The sequence below is a fragment of the Alnus glutinosa genome, chromosome 11 (assembly GCF_958979055.1).
Source record: "Alnus glutinosa chromosome 11, dhAlnGlut1.1, whole genome shotgun sequence".
Classification (NCBI taxonomy): Eukaryota; Viridiplantae; Streptophyta; class Magnoliopsida; order Fagales; family Betulaceae; genus Alnus; species Alnus glutinosa.
Window position 1 is genome coordinate 26,014,099 of NC_084896.1, and position 20,678 is coordinate 26,034,776.

Sequence of the window (20,678 nt, forward strand, 5' to 3'; positions counted from 1 at the left end):
CCAACTCAACGGAGATAAACACGAGATTGATACCAGAATGCAAATAAGCATTCTTTGGACAAAAAGGTCCTAAACGAGGTAGATGGATAGGCACCATATTTGATAGTAATTGGAATGAAAAGCTTTAGGTCAATCCTTGTTAAAAGGAAAAAAAAAAACAATGGTGAATTAACAATGTAACGTCAGCATAACACCATAGTTGTGGAATAATGATGTGATATATAACATTACTGAGAATTTTGGCACAAGCAATTTAATTATCCGCACTCAAGTGCTAAGTCAATCAAGAAATTAGAACACCGATCAATAACGTGTTGAGTATACCCACTTACTAGCTGAAACGATGTCAAATAACCAAACTCGAAATTGAATGAAGAGGTACAAGCACACGAGTGATGCTACATATGTTACAACTTTACTGCAAAATTATTTATAAACTGACGTAGACTATTAATTATTTTACCAATTATAGATTGTCCCGCCAATTTGTAAAGGACTTTATAATAAAAGTTATAGCACTCTAAGCATTTTTTAAGCAAATAACAATCCGATGAATAAAGATCCTCTGAAATTTCTAAGATATTATAGTGAATGGATTTTCTCAAATGTCAACAAATATTTTCAAATTGAATTGGTGAGATTTTATCACATGACCAATTATAACTCCAAAATATGAAAATATATGATAATTGTGGTTGATTTATTAAAAGCGATAATAATTAAAAATTTGAGAAAAAAATCTAATTATACCCCCCCACCTAATCTCCCTGATTTTCGTCTGTAAAACAAAAGCCATTACCTGACGTGGGACCCGAAGCGTTTGAGTGCATGCGAGGTACGTGTAAACACAACAGATTGGGCTCCGCCGAGCACTCAGACCCAAACAAACCCAACCCAACGCAACGCAACCCCCCTAAAACTCTTGCAAATCGGAGACCACAAGATCACTGTGTCTCTCTCTACTCTCTCTCTCTCTCTCTCTCTCTCTCTCACCCGCTGCGCAGATTGTCCTTTTTCTGAATTCTGATTACCCATCTTTTCTCAGAGAAGAGAAGAGGAAGTATCTGATACAAGAAGAGGAAGAAGAAGAATCGGAGAGAGAGAGATTGAAACTTTTCTGAATCTGGGTCGGAGTAACAGTGCTTGCGCTTTGTCCGAAACCCCCCCAATCTGATCGCCCGCAGCTCACCGATCATCTGTCTCGGTTACTCTTATCTCATCAGGCATTAGGTCCATGATTTTTCCTCACCCATGTGATTTTCTGCTGGTTATCATGGTCATTTTTCGTATTTTGTATTGTATTTTGACTTTTGGGTTTCATTGGGATTTTTGCTTGTTTTGTGTATTTTTTAAAATTTGTATGAAATTTGAAGAGAACTGAAGGTATCAGATTGACCCATTTAATATTGTTTATATATTTCCTCCAAGTTTGAAACTTTTTTTTTCCCCTTTTCCAATGCATGTTCCTGTTAATTTGGGCTTCTTTTTCCTGCTGAATTGGGTAATCAGAAAAGATGTTTTTTTTTTTTGGTTAATTAATTAGAAAAGATGTTGAATTGGGCGTATTTGGGACTTTTCTAGTTGAAGCAAGGCAATTTTTACAAATATTCTCTCTTTTTTTTTTTTTTTTTTTTTTTTTTTTTTTTTTTTCCCTTTATATTTTGTCTTTGTTTCTTGTATTATGTGTTAAAGAGTTTGTGATGTGAGAATGCAGATGCATACTCTTGCATGCATTGATATTTAACGGTCCACCTTCGTAATTTTTTTTTTTTCCACAGATTGTTGAGATTAGAATAAGAGCAATTATTGTACAAGGATCCTGTGTTTTTTCATCTGGTGATGACATTACTGTTATCGAAACGTAATTCATTCCAAAAGCTAGCAGTCCGGGTATCGTCTTTATGAAGATATTATGATTTTTCTGGTGGTTACAAATCAATTTATATTTTGGTTTTGGCGTGTAGTTTATGCTGAGTAAGTTTAATTTTACAATGGTTTCTCTTCCCTCCTGTGTTTTTGAAGTTTTGTAAAGAACTTACTGGTTAGTTGTCTGCCTATGGGTGCATGAGTTGTCATTGGTTCAATGTTGTATGGGTGCGTGAGTTGTGTGTACCTTTCCAAAAAGAATCTATGGTCAAGTTGTTCCCATGGCAATTGCACCTTTTGTTCTCTGCCTTTCTTCAGGTTCTGGTGCGGTGTGGTTTCAGTTACCAAGCTTGGGGGTAAATTGGCTTGAATCTGTGGACCGTGGCGATTATGTATTGCAACTAAGTTAAAATGGTTATAAATGAATGGCCAGAAAATAAATAGTTGGTAATTGTCTCGGTGTTTAAGTGTAGGGATGGAGCGAAAGAATCTCTTGAGCATGTTTGAAGTTGGTGGAAGAACCTCCAATATTTTACTAAATAACAATGATGCCTTCAATAAAACATGGATAGATGAATATAGTGTATTGATTCTGTTGAGTTAGTGTGAAACCTGTCTTGGGTCACTTGGGATGCGGCAGGCTGAGGTAGTGTGTCTACTTTGTGTGTTTACACGAAGTGCAAAGGTTTGGAGTGTGGACAGCATACTCAAGGCAAACATGTGAAATGAAATGGTGTGGACAGCATACAAGAGGCACCTGTTTGGGCGCCCAATTTAGGAATATCCTCTGTTTGAATTCTTTCTCCCTTTTTGTGCCCGAAAAAGGTGGTGCAGAGGAAGAATTATTGGAATGAAAAGCCCATTGGCACGCTATAGTATTTTAAATGCATTATAGAATAAGATTCTGAATTTTGTTTGTCCTAATTTGAGTTACTTAGGAATACTAAGTGGACAAACTTCATCATATTCATGTGATGTTTGAGAGAGATGGGAGTGGAAGTTTATAGTTCGCTGTTTGAGTTGTTGTCTTAGATCTTAGAAATTTTGTTTCTCTGAGTGATTTTGATTGTTCTTTAGGATTCTTCCCCTCCTATGCTCTTGAAACTTTTCTTGATTTTTCCTATGGGGTATTTGGCTCAAATCAATCCGCGCCATTAATGCATAGAAATTGTTTTGTATGAACGCCTTTTTAATTCATTGTTTTCTTCATGAGGAATCAACCTATGAATATGTGTTAAATTGACATGTTAAAACTACCACTTTATTCAGTATAAATAACAGTTAAACTTTTTTTCTTGATTGTTTAAATTTTGGAAAAATTGAAAGGGAATGTGAGGATTTGTATAGTGCTTGTATTAGTGGCATCCTATGCCTATTTAATTCAGCCAAGTGTCAGCTTTAGGCATTAGGGGTTTATAAATAACAGCCTGCATGTCACATATTGAAATTTCATTGGTTTTTGCAACTTTTTTTTTCCCACTCCAATTGCTGTGAAGGCTGCTTATTACTCGTGTTTCTAGTCTGAGATTTCAGTTGAGACATAAAAATAATGCAGTCAGTCAACGTCTACATCGTTTGGTAAAGTTGACAAACGTCGGCGCCTAACAAGCTTTATCGTTTAATAGCATCTGATCTAGTAAATGCATTTTGCAAGAACATTCTATTATCTTTTTATTCATTCTATTTCCCCTATCCAATTTCTGTACTTTCTTTTATTATAATATGAACCACTATCTTGACATTGCTTGCTCTTTAGTTTTCAAACACTAGTTTGAGTTTGATATCTATCCTTTTGCCTCTGATTGCATGCTTTTAGGTGTGCCTGAGAAGTGTTTCATGTGGATTACCATTTCTGTTGGAAACTGGAATATTGTTTAGCATCATTCACACTTTATAAGGTGGAATAAGTTGGCCCTGATGCAAGGGCAAAGGATCACGTTTGATTGCTTCTCTGAAGTTGTTGATATTAGACAGGGTTCTGTTTCTAATAGCACGGGTATGAGTCAGCAGACTTCTTTGAATAACGCACTTCATCCAGGAGAAAGTCCCTTGTCAAATTATATGGTGTCTTCCGGCGAGACAACATCTCTGGATGCTATTACTCATGATGTTCCGAGCTTTAGTGGCTGGAATACAGGTGAACCTAGCTCTAGAATGAATCAACAAAGCCAAGTGAATGATGATGGGATGAAAATTGAACACGGTTGGTCTTCTTCATACAATATGCATGGTCCAAGGTTGGAGGAAGGGCAAATTGAGGCAACTAATATCCTTTTTCCTGGGAGAGTTAATATTGGTCTCGGTGGCAATCGGGTTAGAAATGGGCCTTTGTTCATGCAAGGCTCCAGCTCTAATCACATCCCTCAGAATGTGAATCTTAATGCAGGGTATGTGGGTAACAGCTCGAATAGTGGCCAGGGTATAGGATCTGGTCTAGACCCTAATGTTAACAAGTCAAGTGCAGTAGAACTAGAGCAGATATCTTCTTCTAGTGCTTCATCTGATAACATTGGGACTTCATCTGGAAGCTCTGGTTATATGGAGGACGGTACTGGTGGCTCCGGTTCTTCTTTGGGGACTTGGGGTTTATCCTGCAAGAGAAAGGCCCTTGAAGGCACTTCTGCGCAGTCTTATCCTGGTGGAACTTCTAGCTCCTCGCCGCAGGCTGAGAATGTGGGATGGCATACTAGTCCTGCTCGTCATGATCCTCCTTACAGTTTATTTACCCCCTCACAGAATTCTCTGAATGTTAGTCATGCAGAACAGCAGAACCTTAGCATTGGGATTGGTATAAGAGGAGAGGCTTCTGATGCATTTCCTTCTTTAGGTGTTGCAGGTAATGCAGAAATTCCCTTCAGAAATTTTGATAGGAGAGCGAGTTCTGGACATCAGCAGGAAGCTGTGGCACTTAATTTATCTTCAAGGATTAGAACGCCTCCTCAATCAGCTAGATCTATTCCATTTAGTGATTCTCTGGACCTGAGATCCACAGCACTAGTATCAGGCAGTTCGAGTGGTCCCCAAAGCCAGTCTCATGCAAGGCATATTCCTGGTTTGTCAGGAAACGTGCATCCTTTCCATTGGAATGGGGCTTCCAATTCAAGAGTGGGCAGCGTGTCAAGTTCTCTTAACTCGGGAGAAAGAGGTGTCTCAAGAAACTTAAGAAGCGTCTCAAGAAACAATGCTGAACACCCCATGTTTGCACCTGCATCTGATGTGAGAAATTCTGCAAATGATCCAACAAGTTGGAGTTTGGCTACTGGAAACATAGGCAATTCTGGTGGCGTTCCTTCCACTTCTCGGATTGGGTCCAGTTCAAGCATCCATACATTGTCTAATCCTACCTGGCTTCCTCGCCAAAACCCCCCAGCACAAAATCAGCAAAGAATAGCAGAATCTCCCTGGTCTTTGTTTTCATCCGTTGACTCAGAATATGGAGGTCGCAGTGGTCATTTTACCTCATTACCTCCAGGCCCATCTACTTCTTCACAAGATACAGTGATGTCATCTGGACCTAATAGCCAGGGTCATCACCAACAATATCCGAGGTCAGCCTTCTTCATGGAGAGACAAAGTGACGATGTTCTTGGCATTCCCCATTCTTTGCGGGCTTTAGCTGTTGACATTGAAGGGAGACGCCGACTGATATCTGAGGTTTGTATTCTAATTATTCTTTCTCCTTTCCAAGTTAACTCTTTGTAAGTCTGTATTGTTTAGAGGCTATGTTCTGGGTATGGCATTTTCCCAATTGAATGTGCAATAGTAGTAGTGGTATTGCAGCAGTGCATAGGTATTATTATTAGCTGTACTGCAGTTTAGTAGTTTGATATCAATTCAATAGATACTGCTCCTCATTTTATCCTTTACGTTTTACTCAATCTAAATCACTTGATTCTAGCATTTCTGTTATTCTGGGTATCATAATTCTTGCCATTTGTTATAATAGATGTTTGAACAATCCTTTTGTATTAATACATTCAAAAAATTCACCTCAAACCAGTAACTATCTAAAGAGAAATGATAAGGTCTGTTGTTGCTATGAAATTCTCCTGAGGTCATATAGGTTTTAAGAGATGCTTTTTCTGAAGTTTACTTTGAGATCACCTTAGAGCGAGGTGCTTGTACACCTTGAGGCAGTGCAAAGTTAAGTGGCGGTTTCTAGATGTATGTCTCACCATCCAGTTGTTTATCAAAGACGTGGCCTGTGCCTCGTATTTTTTTTTAATTTTTTTATTAACTCAAAAACTAGTCATGTCTTCCTTGATTATTTCAGTTTATTTGGTTTTATTAGACAATTTTTGAGCCAATTTCTACTCTTATTTTATGTTGCACGTAAAACTACATATCTCTTGCACTGTGTTTTGTATATTTTGGTATCTATATGTATAAATCTATATTGAATTGACACTCTAATAAACTATCTACCGTGTTTCATTTTCTCTTTTTGTACCATCCTGGTTTGCTCATGAAATGTCCAAAATTTGTTTAGATTTAAATTGTTATCTTATACTAGCTGTTAATCTCTCTCTCTCTCTCTCTCTCTCTCTCTCTGCACGTGCGCGCGGAAAATATACATATCAGTAGAACATAGGGATGCAGAATATGGGACTTCTCTGTCTGATGTCTTAAATAATTTTGGTCCATTTTTATAATCACCCCGGAAAAGGGTAACCAAACTGAGTTTTTGCTCTCCCCTTTTATTCTGTCATGTGCACCAGACATCCTCTTGCTAATTGCTCAAATGGATAGGGATTTGAGTGATTTTAATATAATTTAGTCATTGTAACTGACCTGATCTTCTTAAAGATGTACAAAAGCTAACAGATTTTGCATGGTTAATATGCATTTTAGTAATGCTGGAGTTTAATATGTTTTTACCCAAAATAGTGTTTTTTTCCATGTTTCTATATTATTATCTTCAGAGAAGGATTGGAAGTATTATAAGCAAGTATTGATCTTGATATATTATTGGCCTAGAATGCTTGAGCTAAGATTTGCAATCTTGGTAGCTGGCTTTATCTACAACTTATGGTTTTGAGTTTGAACCATGGTAGAGGGGCTTTAAAGCTTTTATTAGTTCAGTTCTGTAGTTTTGAATTAGTAGAAATGTGAACATTGATCCATGCTAATATAGGATATTAGACATTTGAATTAGTGCAAGTTTTCGCAATTGATGGTTTAAGTAGAGCAAGGTAATATGGACTCCATTTAAGTGAAGTTGATCCAGGCCAAAGCAGACTACCTCTGGATTGCCCATCTTTGAAGAACTTTGGTTGCTCTTTGGATGTTGAATGAGGAGTGCATGACCCTGCTTGGTTGGGGTTCTCTAATGTGCTCAGGCTTTTAAAAATCAGAAGCTACTTGCTTCTTGTTTGGTAACTCAAGGATGCTACTGCCTTTTGCCAATTTTGTGAAGCAGTTTAGGTTTTTTAGGTGGCTTGTGAGGAACAGCCCAAGGTTGATTCTTGGAGTAGCTGTAGCTTTTCAAAGAAGCCGTAGCACCCCACTCCCCTACAGGCACCCACAGAAGGGCCAGGAAACTGGCTCAATGTTCAGGGAAATTAATGGGCTATCTTGGAAGCATTTAACTTGACAAAACCCATCTTGTAAAGAGAATATGTTGATTCTTCTCAAATTTGTTTTCCACTGGTCTTTTCTGAAATTTGTCAAACACAACATTCTTGTCGCTAACATAGATCTCATGGTCTGAGAATGGGTCTTTATGGTATTGCTAATTATTTTTGTACAATAATTATAATTCTTATTATGCATTTGGTAATCAGCATGTGGTGACTACTTTCTTGATGTCAAACAGTTTTGTAACCATTTGAGATTATAAAAATACAAGACTTTCTGCTTATTTCATGGTTTGTCACAGATATGTTGCAAGGTAGTTAGTGTGACATTATTCATTCTTTGTCATGTATGAGTTGTAATTTTGTCTAACATTTGAACTATAGGTATGCTTTTTTATGAAATTTATTGCAAATTACTATTGAAATCTATCTTTTTCAACTTAGCTCAGGGTCGTTGTGGTCTATTTTACATGAGATTGGAGGTGGGTATGTGTATAGGAGTTTGATTCCCATTACCTCCCAGTCAAGTAACACTATTTTATGTCATGGTAATGTTATATGCGGACTATATGCATATTAGATGGCCACACCTGTTCACTATGAGTTATTTTCTCTTCATAACTCTGTTTATTTTCCTTTTTCTCTAGGATGTTTTACTGACTATATGAATTGGAACTAGATAACTTTATGCTAGCAAGCAATCTGCATTTATTATCTTTGTGATGGTCCAAAAAAAAAACTAGGTCTGAGATTTGTGTCATTTATATAATATGCATACAGACACGCTTGTACACACATAGAAGGAATTTGCAATAGGTATATAACGTGCATACATAATCATCTCTTTGGAAGCAAATATTTAATCGTCTTAGTTATGAAAATTGCAATGTTAGGAATGTACATTGGCAGAGGGTTTCAATGCAGATTTCATACCCATTATAATTCTTTGATCACACAAAGTTGGCTAGTATTTTTTCATTGCATCTACCCTTCAGGATAACCATTTCATATTGATCCAGTCTAGAAAATTTCTCCATCTCTTTTTGGTTTTTAACTGTTTTATTTTAAGAAAGTGAGAAATATGATTTTATGTACCTTGTATCTAAGTTATAAACTAGTAAATAATTTGTTTTTATCTTTCTAATGATCTCTCTCTTTTAATTTTTTTTGGGTTTGGCTTCTCTGCTTATTAATTGCTTCTTCATGGTGTTGATTGCAACATAACATGCCTTTTTTTTTTTTTTTAAGTAATTGTAAGTTCAGTAATAAAGCGCAAGGGCGCAATCCAAGTACACATAAAATATACAAGAGAGACACATATTTAGAAGTAGAGAAATCAGTAATAAAGCGCAAAGCTGCAATCCAAGTATACAAGAAATATACAAGAGAGACACCACCTATTTAGAAGAGGAGATCTAGAAAAACTTGAAAGCTAGAAATGTTAAAATCAAAGGCAGCAGCTCAACAGTACAGTGTCTTAAAGAAAAAATCTTTTAATTCCACCTATGTCCACTCACGGTCCTCAATGTTCTGATAATTTCTTTTCCCCCAAAGACACCACATAAGGCAGGAGGGTATCATCTTCCATTCCGCATCAAATTGAAGCCTACCAACTTGCCCTCTCATCAATGGAGAGTTATTTATCTCAATGATTAAATGTTGGCCTGGGTTTTTATAATCACAAAGTAATTTGTTGTCTTTTGAATTATTATTGTATTTGGGAAATGGAAAGGTTTTAACTGTATCCAACTTCAAATTTTTTGAGGGGTAGAATACTCACCCACCCAACAGGATGTGAACCTGTGATCTCATTCTTGTTGGGTGGAAGTGCCATTTAGCTGAAAGTGCTTGAGTGTCCAATTTAAAATAGACCTTGTCCTACAAGATTTAAAGGGTAAATATGCATTAAGATTTCCTTGCCACTTGTGTTCTCATACATCATGGTTTCTGTCTACAATATTGGTTATCATCATAAATCATTGGCTGGCTAATTAGTTTTGGCAAGTGATGCTTCCCATTGGAACTAACCCCTTTTGTACATCTCTATGTACCAGATTCGTCAAGTCTTGAGTGCCATGCGTAGGGGTGAGAACTTGCGAGTTGAGGTTCGATTTTGACTTTAATAGTCGTTGTCGTCGTCATTATTATTATTATTATCATTTTGTTATGAAGTCAGTATCCTGGAAATTATTTTAGTTGGTTAAGTTGACTGCATTAACTACCTATCTGGCTTTACAATTTCATTTAGCTTTCTTTTCTTATTGTTTTATTCAAATACTAATTATGGTTTGGAAGATCAGATTGCTTATTTAGGTTTTTGTTCTTTCAAATGCATTCACAGTAATTTAGTGTGATCAAATGCTGGCTTTGTTTTCCTGAAGAACTTGAAAGGCCTTTCCTTTGTCTTAACACCATATTGTAAAAATGAATGAGCATATAGTTTTAACTGCTTCCATGCATCTTTATTATCTTGAATCATCATGGTGCTTGCCTAAAACATGATTAATCTAGTTTAAATGATATCTAGTGCAACTAATGGTGCTTGAACAATGCGAGTATGATATTAGTGTGTGGGAAGTTCGTCTCTTCGTATTCCTTCTTTGATGACTTTTGGCCATAATGCTGGTGGCTCATTTAGGTGAACTCGGAATCTATTTTAGGGCCATGGGTTATGATCCACTGTCCGTACTAGATAATTATTTATAAGGATACCTTCCATCATATCAAATAGTTTGCGTTTAGGCGTTTTGTAAGTATAAGAAATCTCTTGGATTTTATTTACTTGTAATGGTAAAGGGTCCCTTCCCTTGAGTTGGGAACGAGAATTTCCTTTGCTAGGGAGCAGTTAAGAGAGTATGTCTAAGGCTCTGGGCCGGAAGGGGCTATTAGTTCCGTTCTGTTTTCTCTCTCTACCTCTTCTTTTTGACCTAACTTTAATACTCCATCTGATAGTTATCAATATCCGTAATTCCCAAGATTAGGACAAAAATAGTATGGGAACTTGAAGGAAAACATATAGGATCATCTGGCTTGTATACCTTTCTTAGCAGATACCTGCATCTGTGAGCAAGTACAGTCCTTGACATGATGGCTCTTTTAGGCAAGCACCTAGTTAGGGCTCACTAAGATGCTGTGTTGATCCAGAAAATGCTGTTACGTTCTTGCCATTTGACACTGATGATATGACTTTGTTTAACATATGAACTTTGTATCGGTCGTGATATTCAGGACTATATGCCTTTTGAACCGTTCATATATCATGGTATGGCCGATATGCATGACAGGCACAGAGACATGCGGCTTGATGTTGATAACATGTCTTATGAGGTATGGAAGGGCAAATTATTTTCCCATCAGCAATTTTGCCAGAAATTGTTCCCTTGATACAAATGATTGGTATATCAGGAATTGTTGGCATTGGAAGAACGCATTGGAGACGTTAGCACTGGACTGAGTGAGGATACCATTTTGAAGTTAATGAAACAACAAAAATATTTTAATATTGGAATTGAATCCCCACCAGACTTAGAACCATGCTGTATCTGTCAGGTATGAGCTATGTCCATCTCTATGTAGCAGGAAAGGGAGGGAAGAAAAGAAAAAGAGAACTTGGTTGCTTCTTTTTTCTTTTCTCCCCCCTTTTTGGTTTTCTTTTTCTTCTCGAATTAGTCTATTGCTTTCAATTGCTGCATTTTACCTTCTTTTTTTATTTTTAATGACAAACTATGTTTACCTTGCTCGAACCCTTATCGTGGCAGGAGGAATATGTTGATGGGGATGATCTTGGGGCACTAGATTGTGGGCATGATTTCCACACCAGCTGCATCAAACAGTGGCTAAAGCAGAAGAATCTGTGCCCTATTTGTAAAACTACGGCCCTCCCAAAATGAGAGGGAAAACCATTATTGTCCGGAATTCATTTATTTACTTGTTGATGGATCAACAAACCCCATACAATTTGGGTGGATAATAGCTTTATAATTCCTTCACTGAAACCATTGTTTCTTTGTTGATGGACTGCATGGTTTCATGAAGACAAAAGGCGCAGCTGTCTGTTCAATAACAAATGCTGCTTAGTCATAAAGATTGTCTATACCTTAGCAATGAATACAGTTATATCATAATGAGAATTACATAACATTGAAGTAATATTTATTACATTATCAAGCATTTAGAATGGCGCTGCCAATAATATGAAGGACAGTTTTTCTCCACACTGGATTAGAAGAATTTCTTTTAACCCCATCTGTTAAATTAATATTAGATATCAGGCTCCTTGCATGTTATCTTTGTGTTAGATATTGTTTGTAATGACTTCATATGTTTCCTTTGGACTTCCCTCTGATATTTTTCAATGCGATTTTCTTTTAATTCAGATGAGGGTGGTTAAAAAGAATTGCCCAGGTGTTTTCCATTTTGAGCCGTTTTAGAAAAGAGCTGAATTTGAGATGGGTGTTACCTAAAAGTCCTACAATTTGAAATCTGATTTCGAACAAAGTCTTTGACAAAGTTTTACTCTGATTTTCGTGGGTTTCCTTCTGTGCACACTTCACCAAAAAAAGCTGGGAAAAAGCTTAAAAATGAAGTGTTTTCTAAAAAGTTATTTTTGACTTTAAAAGCTCAATTTCCAAACAGGCTCACAATTTCATTCTCCAAGTTGTATTTGGTTGCAAGAATATCCTTACTCTACTCCAGTTCTAATTGTATTGGTTCATTCATGCTCCAAACATATTAGCTTTCCAAAATTTTACCATGGCGCGCACTTGAAAAACCGTTTATGACCCTAATGTTAATCTCACAATCCCAATTAGCAAATTGAACAAATAATAAACCAAACAAGACAGATAAGGCCATCTCCACAATGAAAGCTACAATAGCCAGTGAAAAAGGCAAACTCTCTATTTTAATTATTGTTTATATTATATTCTCTCCAACAGATTTATTATTCAACTCTTTATTTCCATTTAAATATTATTTCCCAATCTTTTTTTATTATTTTTTTTCCCTCCTTTTTCCCTTCTTTCTCGGTTTCTCCAGAGACTTCTTCCCTTCACCCGGCTCTTCTTTCCCCTTCTTTCTTGTTTTCCTTTCCTCTCTTCCGTTCAAAGGACACACAGAGACTTAGAGAGAGATGAAGCGAGAGCACAGAGAGAGAGATTGAGTGAGAGGGGAAAACGAGAGAGAGACTGTGAGATGAGGGAGATCAGTTGTTGATTTATGAGAAGGCCCGTCCACCGAGGCCGCCACGACTACCTGATCACCAGCTTGATCATCACCGCCACCCATATCGGTACTGCGCACAGCAATTTGTCGACGAATGTCTCGGCGATTGAAGGCCGACTTAGAAACTCCACACATTGAAGAACGGTTCCTCCATTTTACCGGAAATCAGTGGCGAAATGAGGCCCGATCTACACGGACCATCGACAAGAGAAAGAGAGAGCTTGGGAGGGGTTTGTCTTTCTTATTTTTCAGTGATTTCTGAGAAATTTTCAGTAGGTAATTTCATTGAGATTCTACTTTTAATTATTGTTGATTTATGATGATTTTGGTTGGTTGTTCTTGGCCGGTTGCGGTGATGATTTTGGTTGATTTTGGGAATGCGTTTTGGTTGTTTGCGGTGATGAAGGAGAGAAAACACCAGTTGGTTGCGGTGATGATTTGGTTGGTTTCGGTTGATTTTGGTTGTTCTAGAATATGGGTTTCGATTGATTTTGTTTGATTATTTTATTCGGTAACTGATGAACAGTGAATAGGCAACATGCCTATTCACTGTTCACCGTTAGGAAAAAAACGTTAAAGAAGCTAATCTGTTGGAGAGGAAACAAGTGCAAAAATGGTCAAATTTGGCTATTTTGGTTAAAATGGCAACTCTGTTGGAGATGGCCTTAAGCTACCAAAATCAAAGCAAGCATAAAGTAAATGAACACATGATTTTGGTAACAAAGTAAAAACTGTTAAAGAACTTTTCAGAAGAAAAACAACTTTGGGCCCGGCCAATCCCAAAAGAATCCACGACTTATGTTGCAAACATTTTACTTACAAAACCTTTGTAATAGGCTTGATAATTTTGACAGAACTTGGGAATCCGACACGAACACAATACGAAGTTATAGGGTTTGAGTTTAAGTTATAACCTGTTATGACCCGCCTACTCGCTTATGACACGTTTATAACATGTTTATGACACGACAACCCGTTTATGACACATTTATGACACGTTTATGACCAAATTAGCTAAACAGATTGACCTGCCAACTCGATGGGTTGACCTGACCAACCTGAATTGCCAAGCCTACTTTGTAATCCTGCACTAAGTTTGGAACCCCAGCAAACAACCTGTTTGCCTTACACTATAGTGGCTCTAGAACATCTGACCTTCTTCTTAAAGAATATTCTACAAATAATGAGAGATTTTGTATTTGTTTAGCCTTAAAAGTGTTTAGAAATCTCTCCAAAAATGATGAATAGTAGCCACTCTCTACTGTTGAAAACCGTAGCTCATTAGGCTTATATATAGGTAGGGTGAAACTTAGGTTTAAAAGATTAAGTCGATTAAAAATTAAGTTTGGGATTGTATATGCTCAATCGATCTAAAAATCTTCTTTCAAATATACGAGTTTATACTCTTCTTACGTATAGAATATTTAATTAAAATAAGAGATAAAATATAAAATTAGGAGTTAAACTAAAGACTATTGTTATAATACCATATTAAATCATCTTGAATTCAATTAAATATGAAGTTAGGAGTTAAACGCTTCTTTGCGTTCTGACGTCTATTTTACGTACATCTTTGTTGAGTTGGCATGTTCTATTGTTCTGATCACAATTCCAGTTAGACTCGATCGATTGACACTGCTGGAAATAGATCGAGGGAAACTACATGATCCTTCTGCATGCATGATCTCTCACCACGTAACTAGTATATTGCAGGTCCTTGAAAATGTGTTGAAATCCCAGATCTTGGAGATGACGACTGTTCCGGCCAGTCTATATTAATCTCAATGAAAAAACCAGACCAAGATACAGAGGAGTAATTCAAAGATAGAGACAAGATTGAATATTGAGGATGTTAATTAATTAAACAAGTGAAGAAGGCAGTTTCAGATACTTTTAGCTTTTCTATTTGATGATGTATAACGGCCACCTAGTGGCCTTGTACAGCTTCTTACGATGACGCGTACTTCAAGATTTTCTTTACTTTATCATCCTTACTCATCATTGTTGGGAATAAACTTAATCAGTTGAATAAGAACTCATTGAAGATCAACTTCACCTCTTTTCTCTAGCATTAGAGCGAGACTATGGAAGAGTCTCTTAATTTTAGTTGTTTTTAAATTGTTTTGTAGTATTCTTGAGAAGCTCATACCGAAAACTATACTAACAATCATCGTCAAATTGTGATGGAAGTAATTAACGAGTATTTTAATGTACCAATATTTATAAGTTGTAATTCTTGTTGGAGACTTTTTAGATTTAGGTCAGGGTTTTTAACGAGGTGGGAGAGTCAAGCTTAGTACTCACACCAATATGATGGATTGCCAGAATATTTTTGGATAATTTTACCCTTCCACTTAAACTAATCAGCTCCTCTTCAGTCCATTTGAACGGGAGATCGAGGATCCAAATGCCATTTTCACATGGCTGTCAAAGGATGTTTAGAACTATGAAATAATTTTATAATCAGGAAAGGACTAGAAAATGATGAATTTAATTATTTAACTAATAATGTGACACTCTCTTTTATGTGAAACCAGACAACATATGACTATTTAATTGAAATACAAAATAAATTACGGGAACAAGATTCGAACTCATGACTTTTGCTTAATTTAATATATACCATGTTAAATCATTTATCCAAAAGCTTGTGCAAGTTTACCTTGCTTATAACCCATATATTTCGTGGGTACCATGAAGATGAAACTATTTAATTACAGAAGTAGTTTTTTATGATGTAGAAATAATATAACTTAATCTATGTGGCATCGAATGGTAAGATATTCCATTTTATTTTTTACTCAAGAAACTTCAATTATTAAAAAATGTAATATTTGGGTATTCATGTTAAATTGTTACTTATCTCAAAAGTTAAAGATGATTAGCATGACTGAATTTAATCATTTATATTAATACTTGAACACTCTCCTTACGTGTAGACTCAAATTTCTGTCAACAAGCATGTTACGTGAATGATTTCACAAACATGCAACGGGATAATTTGATAGGTTTTGAGGGAACTTATACCTTTTCAAACGCAAGGTTTGTGATTAATTTTATATGCTTACCTCTTTATTAATTGACCATGTAGTATCCTTTAAATAGGTCACATGACTACACGACTCAAATTGAATCAAACTAAAAGACTCGTAGATAAACTCTTACAAGGACTCAACTATAGATTGTACGGTAATAATACAAATAATTAAAAGACTCTAACTTAGATAGATAACTATCATTATTTAATTAAAATACTCATACTCTAATATAAATTAACTATCTTGAAGATATAACTTCAAAAATTTATGGGATACGTTCTTGTGAGTGGTCTCTTGTCATGCCAACGTCTTTTACGTCTTTTATGTAACGCCCAACATATAAAATATTTAAGTAATATAAAAATGAAAGTAATCTGCATACATTTTGTTACCTTATTGAAGAAGATGCTTACATGCATTAAGACTTACGAGGTTGCCCTAACAAGCAGCTTACATACATGCATTACGAGGTTGCTCTAACAAACCTCTTATTATTCTATTAATATTGTTGCCTGCTTAAATTAATAAATTAATAGCGGTGCGATATTAACAAACATCCTGACAATTTAATCATTACCTATATATATATATATATGTGACGAAACGCTCGCATCTTTTTCCATTATTAAATACACAATGATGTTGCTAAGGATGTAGTAATTAAAGAACATTTGTCTTTTTGCTTAATCAAATTTGACAGTGATAAGAAAACAAAAAAACAATCCAGATATCTAACGGGTGAGCATATTTTTTGAGAAACTGTAAAGGAAGAAGGAAAAATAATCTTCCTAGGATTGGTTGGTCATTTAAGATTGTTAAATGCTAAGTTCAAGATGAGTTCAAGCTAGCTCATTTGAGATTTTGAAGTAGTTTATGTTTTTTTTTTTTTTTTTTTTAATGAAAGATTTGAGTATTTCATTGATTAAAAATCACGAGTATAAAGTTCTTATATCACAAAATATAAAGCTCTGCAAAATCATAGCCACATGCTATAAGGTTACATAGTCATAGATAAAAACAAAATTTTTACAATAAAGTGCTATCTAGCTATGACTTTTATCTTCCGCTAACTCATGTACAAAAATAGTTAAAGAGCAGATTTGCTCCAAACAGATTAGATCTAAGACAAAAGTAGCCAAATATCCTAGAAAAATTTATTTAAACCGGTCGTGAGAGATAACCTCTCACATCGAACTATCCAGGCCGTGAAAGATAACCCCTCACACCTGGCTAACCTTCATCCTATAAATCGTCTATGAGAACAAATCTAAAGAAAAAAAAAATTCTTATTCAAAACAAAAACACAATCAGCAAACATCAGCGGCAGCTAAAAAGAAAATGAACAACATAGCATGGATGTAAGATTTTATAACACTTGTTCATATCACAATCAAGTAAATTGCAAAGTCGCCAACTGAACTTTATAGTAGCTTAGTTGTGATATAGATTTTCATTTACTTGACCTTCTTGAGCCAGGCAAAAAATATATATATTTTGATCTTTGTTCAAGTTTACTTGAAAAAATTAACTATGCCAAGGCGCCAAGCCCATTTTCTTTTTTTCTTTGACAAAGTTTTCTTTAAACTATTTCGGATGATATTCTTCTATCAGTTCTATGTTGGTCGATTAAACTGACATCTTTAAAACATATGATTCAAACGTACATTTTTAACATAAATCGATATCTATAACATGTGATTCTCACGTGCTTTCAATCAGCAAACCTCACATATATCTTTCTAGTTTTTTTTTTTTACATATATCTTTCTAGTTAAGGCAGCATGGTTTTATGTAGTTTGGCAAGGTGGGGGCCATCACGGTTGTAGGACCCTCGAATACTTGGCTTCCGTTTTTGTTTTGAAGCCCAGTAACGGCATTGGCTTATGATTGTATTTTGGGGTCTTTCGTGCCAGCCGAATCATCTCTCTCTCTCACACCTAAACCTTTGCCACCTTTTTTAAACGCCTCCTCACCCCCTCTCCCTCCTTGAACCATTCTCTCTCTCTCTCTCTCTCTCTCTCTCTCTCTCTCTCTCTCTCTCTCTCTCTCTCTCTCTCTCTCTGTCTCTCGATCTCTTTGAAGCTAGCCATGTCTGGGGAAAGAAGAGGAGGAGGAGGAGGCCATGGAAGTGTGTTGTGGGAAAACCAGTCATGGGCTTTTTCGAATTCTGACAATTCTGGTGGGAGTGAAGAGAAAACGGGCAAGAAGGTACAAGGGTCTAGCTCGAATAGCCAGACAGAGATAGGAGTAGAAGGGGCGCCGCCGCCGCCGCCAAATAAGAAGCGGAGCCGAGGTGGTGTGAGCGAAAACGGGAAAGGGAGTGGTGGTGGTGGTGGTGAAGGAAAAGAAGGTGGTGAATCAGATCATGAGATACATATATGGACAGAGAGAGAGAGGAGGAAGAAGATGAGGAACATGTTTGCTAATCTTCATGCTTTGCTTCCTCAACTTCCTGCTAAGGTAAAAGTAATATTATTGCTTCTTCGAGGTTGAAGATTAATGGATAATTGTTTTTTGCATGATGCGTCTCTCTCTTTGATTTAGATTTTCCTTTTGAAATTAATGCATATATAACAAGTTCTTAACTTTATTTACTTTCCTTCATGGGAGTTAGAGAGAAAAGTGGGTCTCTGACTCTCTCTCTCTCTCTCTGTCTTTCTATCTAGGTTGTCTTTTCCCCATTTAGACGAGACATAAAAGGAGAATCCTTAATAGTAATAACTAGTCATCCATCAAAACCTTGTATTAATCTTTGATGTAACATATGCTGCAGCAAAAATCTTACCTTTATACATAATCATCGGTACCCTTTTGCTTATTTTGTAAGGCTTTTACTGAGAAATGGATCAAGTGACAGATTCATATAAAAATCCAAAGCTCACAGCTACGTTCTATAGCCATAAGCTATCATGGCTCGAAGTAGCTAGGCATTTTTTCTTCAACCGCTGAGACAAGTGTGCATGTAAATTTTTTTTATTTTTTTATTTTTTTTTAACAATCTTGGCATGTGTTTCAACAATTGCTTCAATGTGTAATTTGTATGTAGATTTTATTCAAGGTTTAATGTGTAATTTGCTGTATTTATTTGAACTTTTGCAAAGGCTGACAAGTCCACCATCGTGGATGAAGCGATAAACTACATCAAAACCCTACAGAACACTCTCCAGAAGCTACAGAGGCAAAAGCTAGAAAGGCTTCAAGGTGCCGCAACTTTTGGCTTTGAGCTGCAGCCATCTATCATGGCCTCGGCCTCGGCCTCACAAAAGTTATCATACAACTCGAGGGAGGCATTCTTAGCTGATCAAGGATCTTCAAATAATCTGGCCACGGCTGCAACAAGTTCTTCAAATTCACTTTCACTGTTGCAATATCCTGTGATCTTTCAAACATGGACTTCTTCCAATGTCATCTTGAATATTTGCGGTGATGAAGCACAAATTAGTGTTTGCTCGCCTAAGAGGCCTGGACTCTTGACCACCATTTGCTACGTGTTGGAGAAGCATAAAATAGAAGTGGTATCCGCTCATATTGGCTCAGATTGTAATCGGAGCATCTACATGATTCAAGCACATGTAAGTGTATGCATGTGGTATATATTCTACTAGACTTCTCTTTTTGCTCTAAGCATACTTTCATTTTCAGTTAATTGCTAAGTAATGTCATTAATAAGCTGAATGATCGATTACTCATTTGCTCTGATTTTAGGTTTCAACTCTTGATTAATTTTGATATATTGCTATATCAGTAATTGACCTGTTTCAAGCCATTAAGGGATGCTTCCAAACTGGCACTCAAATTAGGGTTAGACCGCATATAGATTAGGTTCGTTTAGCAAATTGTGCATGGAAAGCATAAAGAAAGTATGAAATCTATGCCTAATAAATTAGGGTTTAGTATTTTGGTGGTTTTTTTTCCCCCCACTAATGTTATCCATATTTCATTAAACATATCTTAGTCATTGTATTTGTTAAAATACTCATTTTCTATATTCGGCCATAAGAGAAAATAAAAGAGTAAAATAACAATTCGTGTTCGTATATCGGGTTCGTATATCGGATTCGGGTTATATCGAGATATAAGTATATATATAGATCTATCCTAACCTGATTAATTTAATTTAACATGTTAAACCCCTCGACCCTAACTTGTTAATTTTGTGTTGGGTTCGTGGGTCGTGTCAAAAATTGTCAACCTTGATGTCGTGTGTTGGGTTCAGGTTGGATCGATGCATGGGTATAAGCCTATATAGACTGTCAACCCTAACCGACCTATTTAATTAAACGTGTCAGACCCATTAACTATAACATGCAAATTTTGTGTCAAAAAAATTGTAAGAGAATTTAGCAATACCCATGTATAGTGCATGCTCGAATCAGATTTTAAAATGCTTTGTCCTTTGAGCAGGTAACTGGGGCTTCTGATCAGTTCCAAGAGGCTGCATTTCCTGTGGAAGAAATATACAAGCAAGCTGCGGGAGAGATAATGTTATGGGTCTCTCCCTGATCATCATCCTGGAAACCCAACACACAAGATTTTCGTCTGGTGGTGAGTGCAAACTAGTGGGCTAGCAATACATATTGATTTGCAGAAGCTAAACAACCTTGATAGTCATATATATTCATAGCCATGTATAGCTCCAAACAAGCTGTAGTCTGCAATCAAAATACATACTAGTTTCAATTTCTACATTTTACCCTTCATATATATATATATATATATATCAAAATTTTGGTGTATAAGATGCAGGACTTCAATCATCCTCCTCTCTCTCTCTCTCTCTCTCTCTCTCTCTCTCTCTCTCTCTCAATTGTTTTTTTCTTTTACATGCTACAGAACCCAATAGAACATAATCATTTAAGTCACAGAAAAAATGTAGAACCTCAGATTTTGTCCATACAAAAATATAATGTAATATATTAAAGATTTGAGTAGGATTTTTGTTCTAGTATATATATACCACTTTGTTTTTCTCTTT

At 36.2% G+C, this 20,678-nt stretch overlaps 2 protein-coding genes across 4 annotated transcripts; both read left to right on the forward strand.

Moving 5' to 3' along the window:
• The first annotated feature begins 850 nt into the window (after window positions 1–850).
• Window positions 851–11,591, forward strand: LOC133881600 (E3 ubiquitin-protein ligase MBR2-like). 3 transcript variants are annotated; one of them, XM_062320554.1, is made up of 7 exons: window positions 855–1,230; window positions 1,779–1,890; window positions 3,683–5,520; window positions 9,497–9,547; window positions 10,671–10,769; window positions 10,848–10,991; window positions 11,201–11,591. In XM_062320554.1, exons 3-7 carry the CDS (start codon window positions 3,784–3,786, stop codon window positions 11,330–11,332), a joined length of 2,163 nt encoding a protein of 720 aa, XP_062176538.1. In that variant the 5' UTR covers window positions 855–1,230; window positions 1,779–1,890; window positions 3,683–3,783; the 3' UTR covers window positions 11,333–11,591. The 3 variants fall into 3 exon arrangements, with proteins under 3 accessions (XP_062176539.1, XP_062176538.1, XP_062176537.1); XM_062320553.1 differs by lacking the exon at window positions 1,779–1,890; XM_062320555.1 differs by lacking the exons at window positions 1,779–1,890; window positions 9,497–9,547 and having other exon boundaries at window positions 851–1,230.
• Window positions 11,592–17,608: 6,017 nt separating this feature from the next.
• On the forward strand, window positions 17,609–20,391 carry LOC133881607 (transcription factor bHLH95). Its single transcript, XM_062320567.1, has 3 exons — window positions 17,609–18,163; window positions 18,805–19,275; window positions 20,108–20,391. Exons 1-3 carry the CDS (start codon window positions 17,792–17,794, stop codon window positions 20,204–20,206), a joined length of 942 nt encoding a protein of 313 aa, XP_062176551.1. The 5' UTR covers window positions 17,609–17,791; the 3' UTR covers window positions 20,207–20,391.
• The last annotated feature ends 287 nt before the right edge of the window (window positions 20,392–20,678 follow it).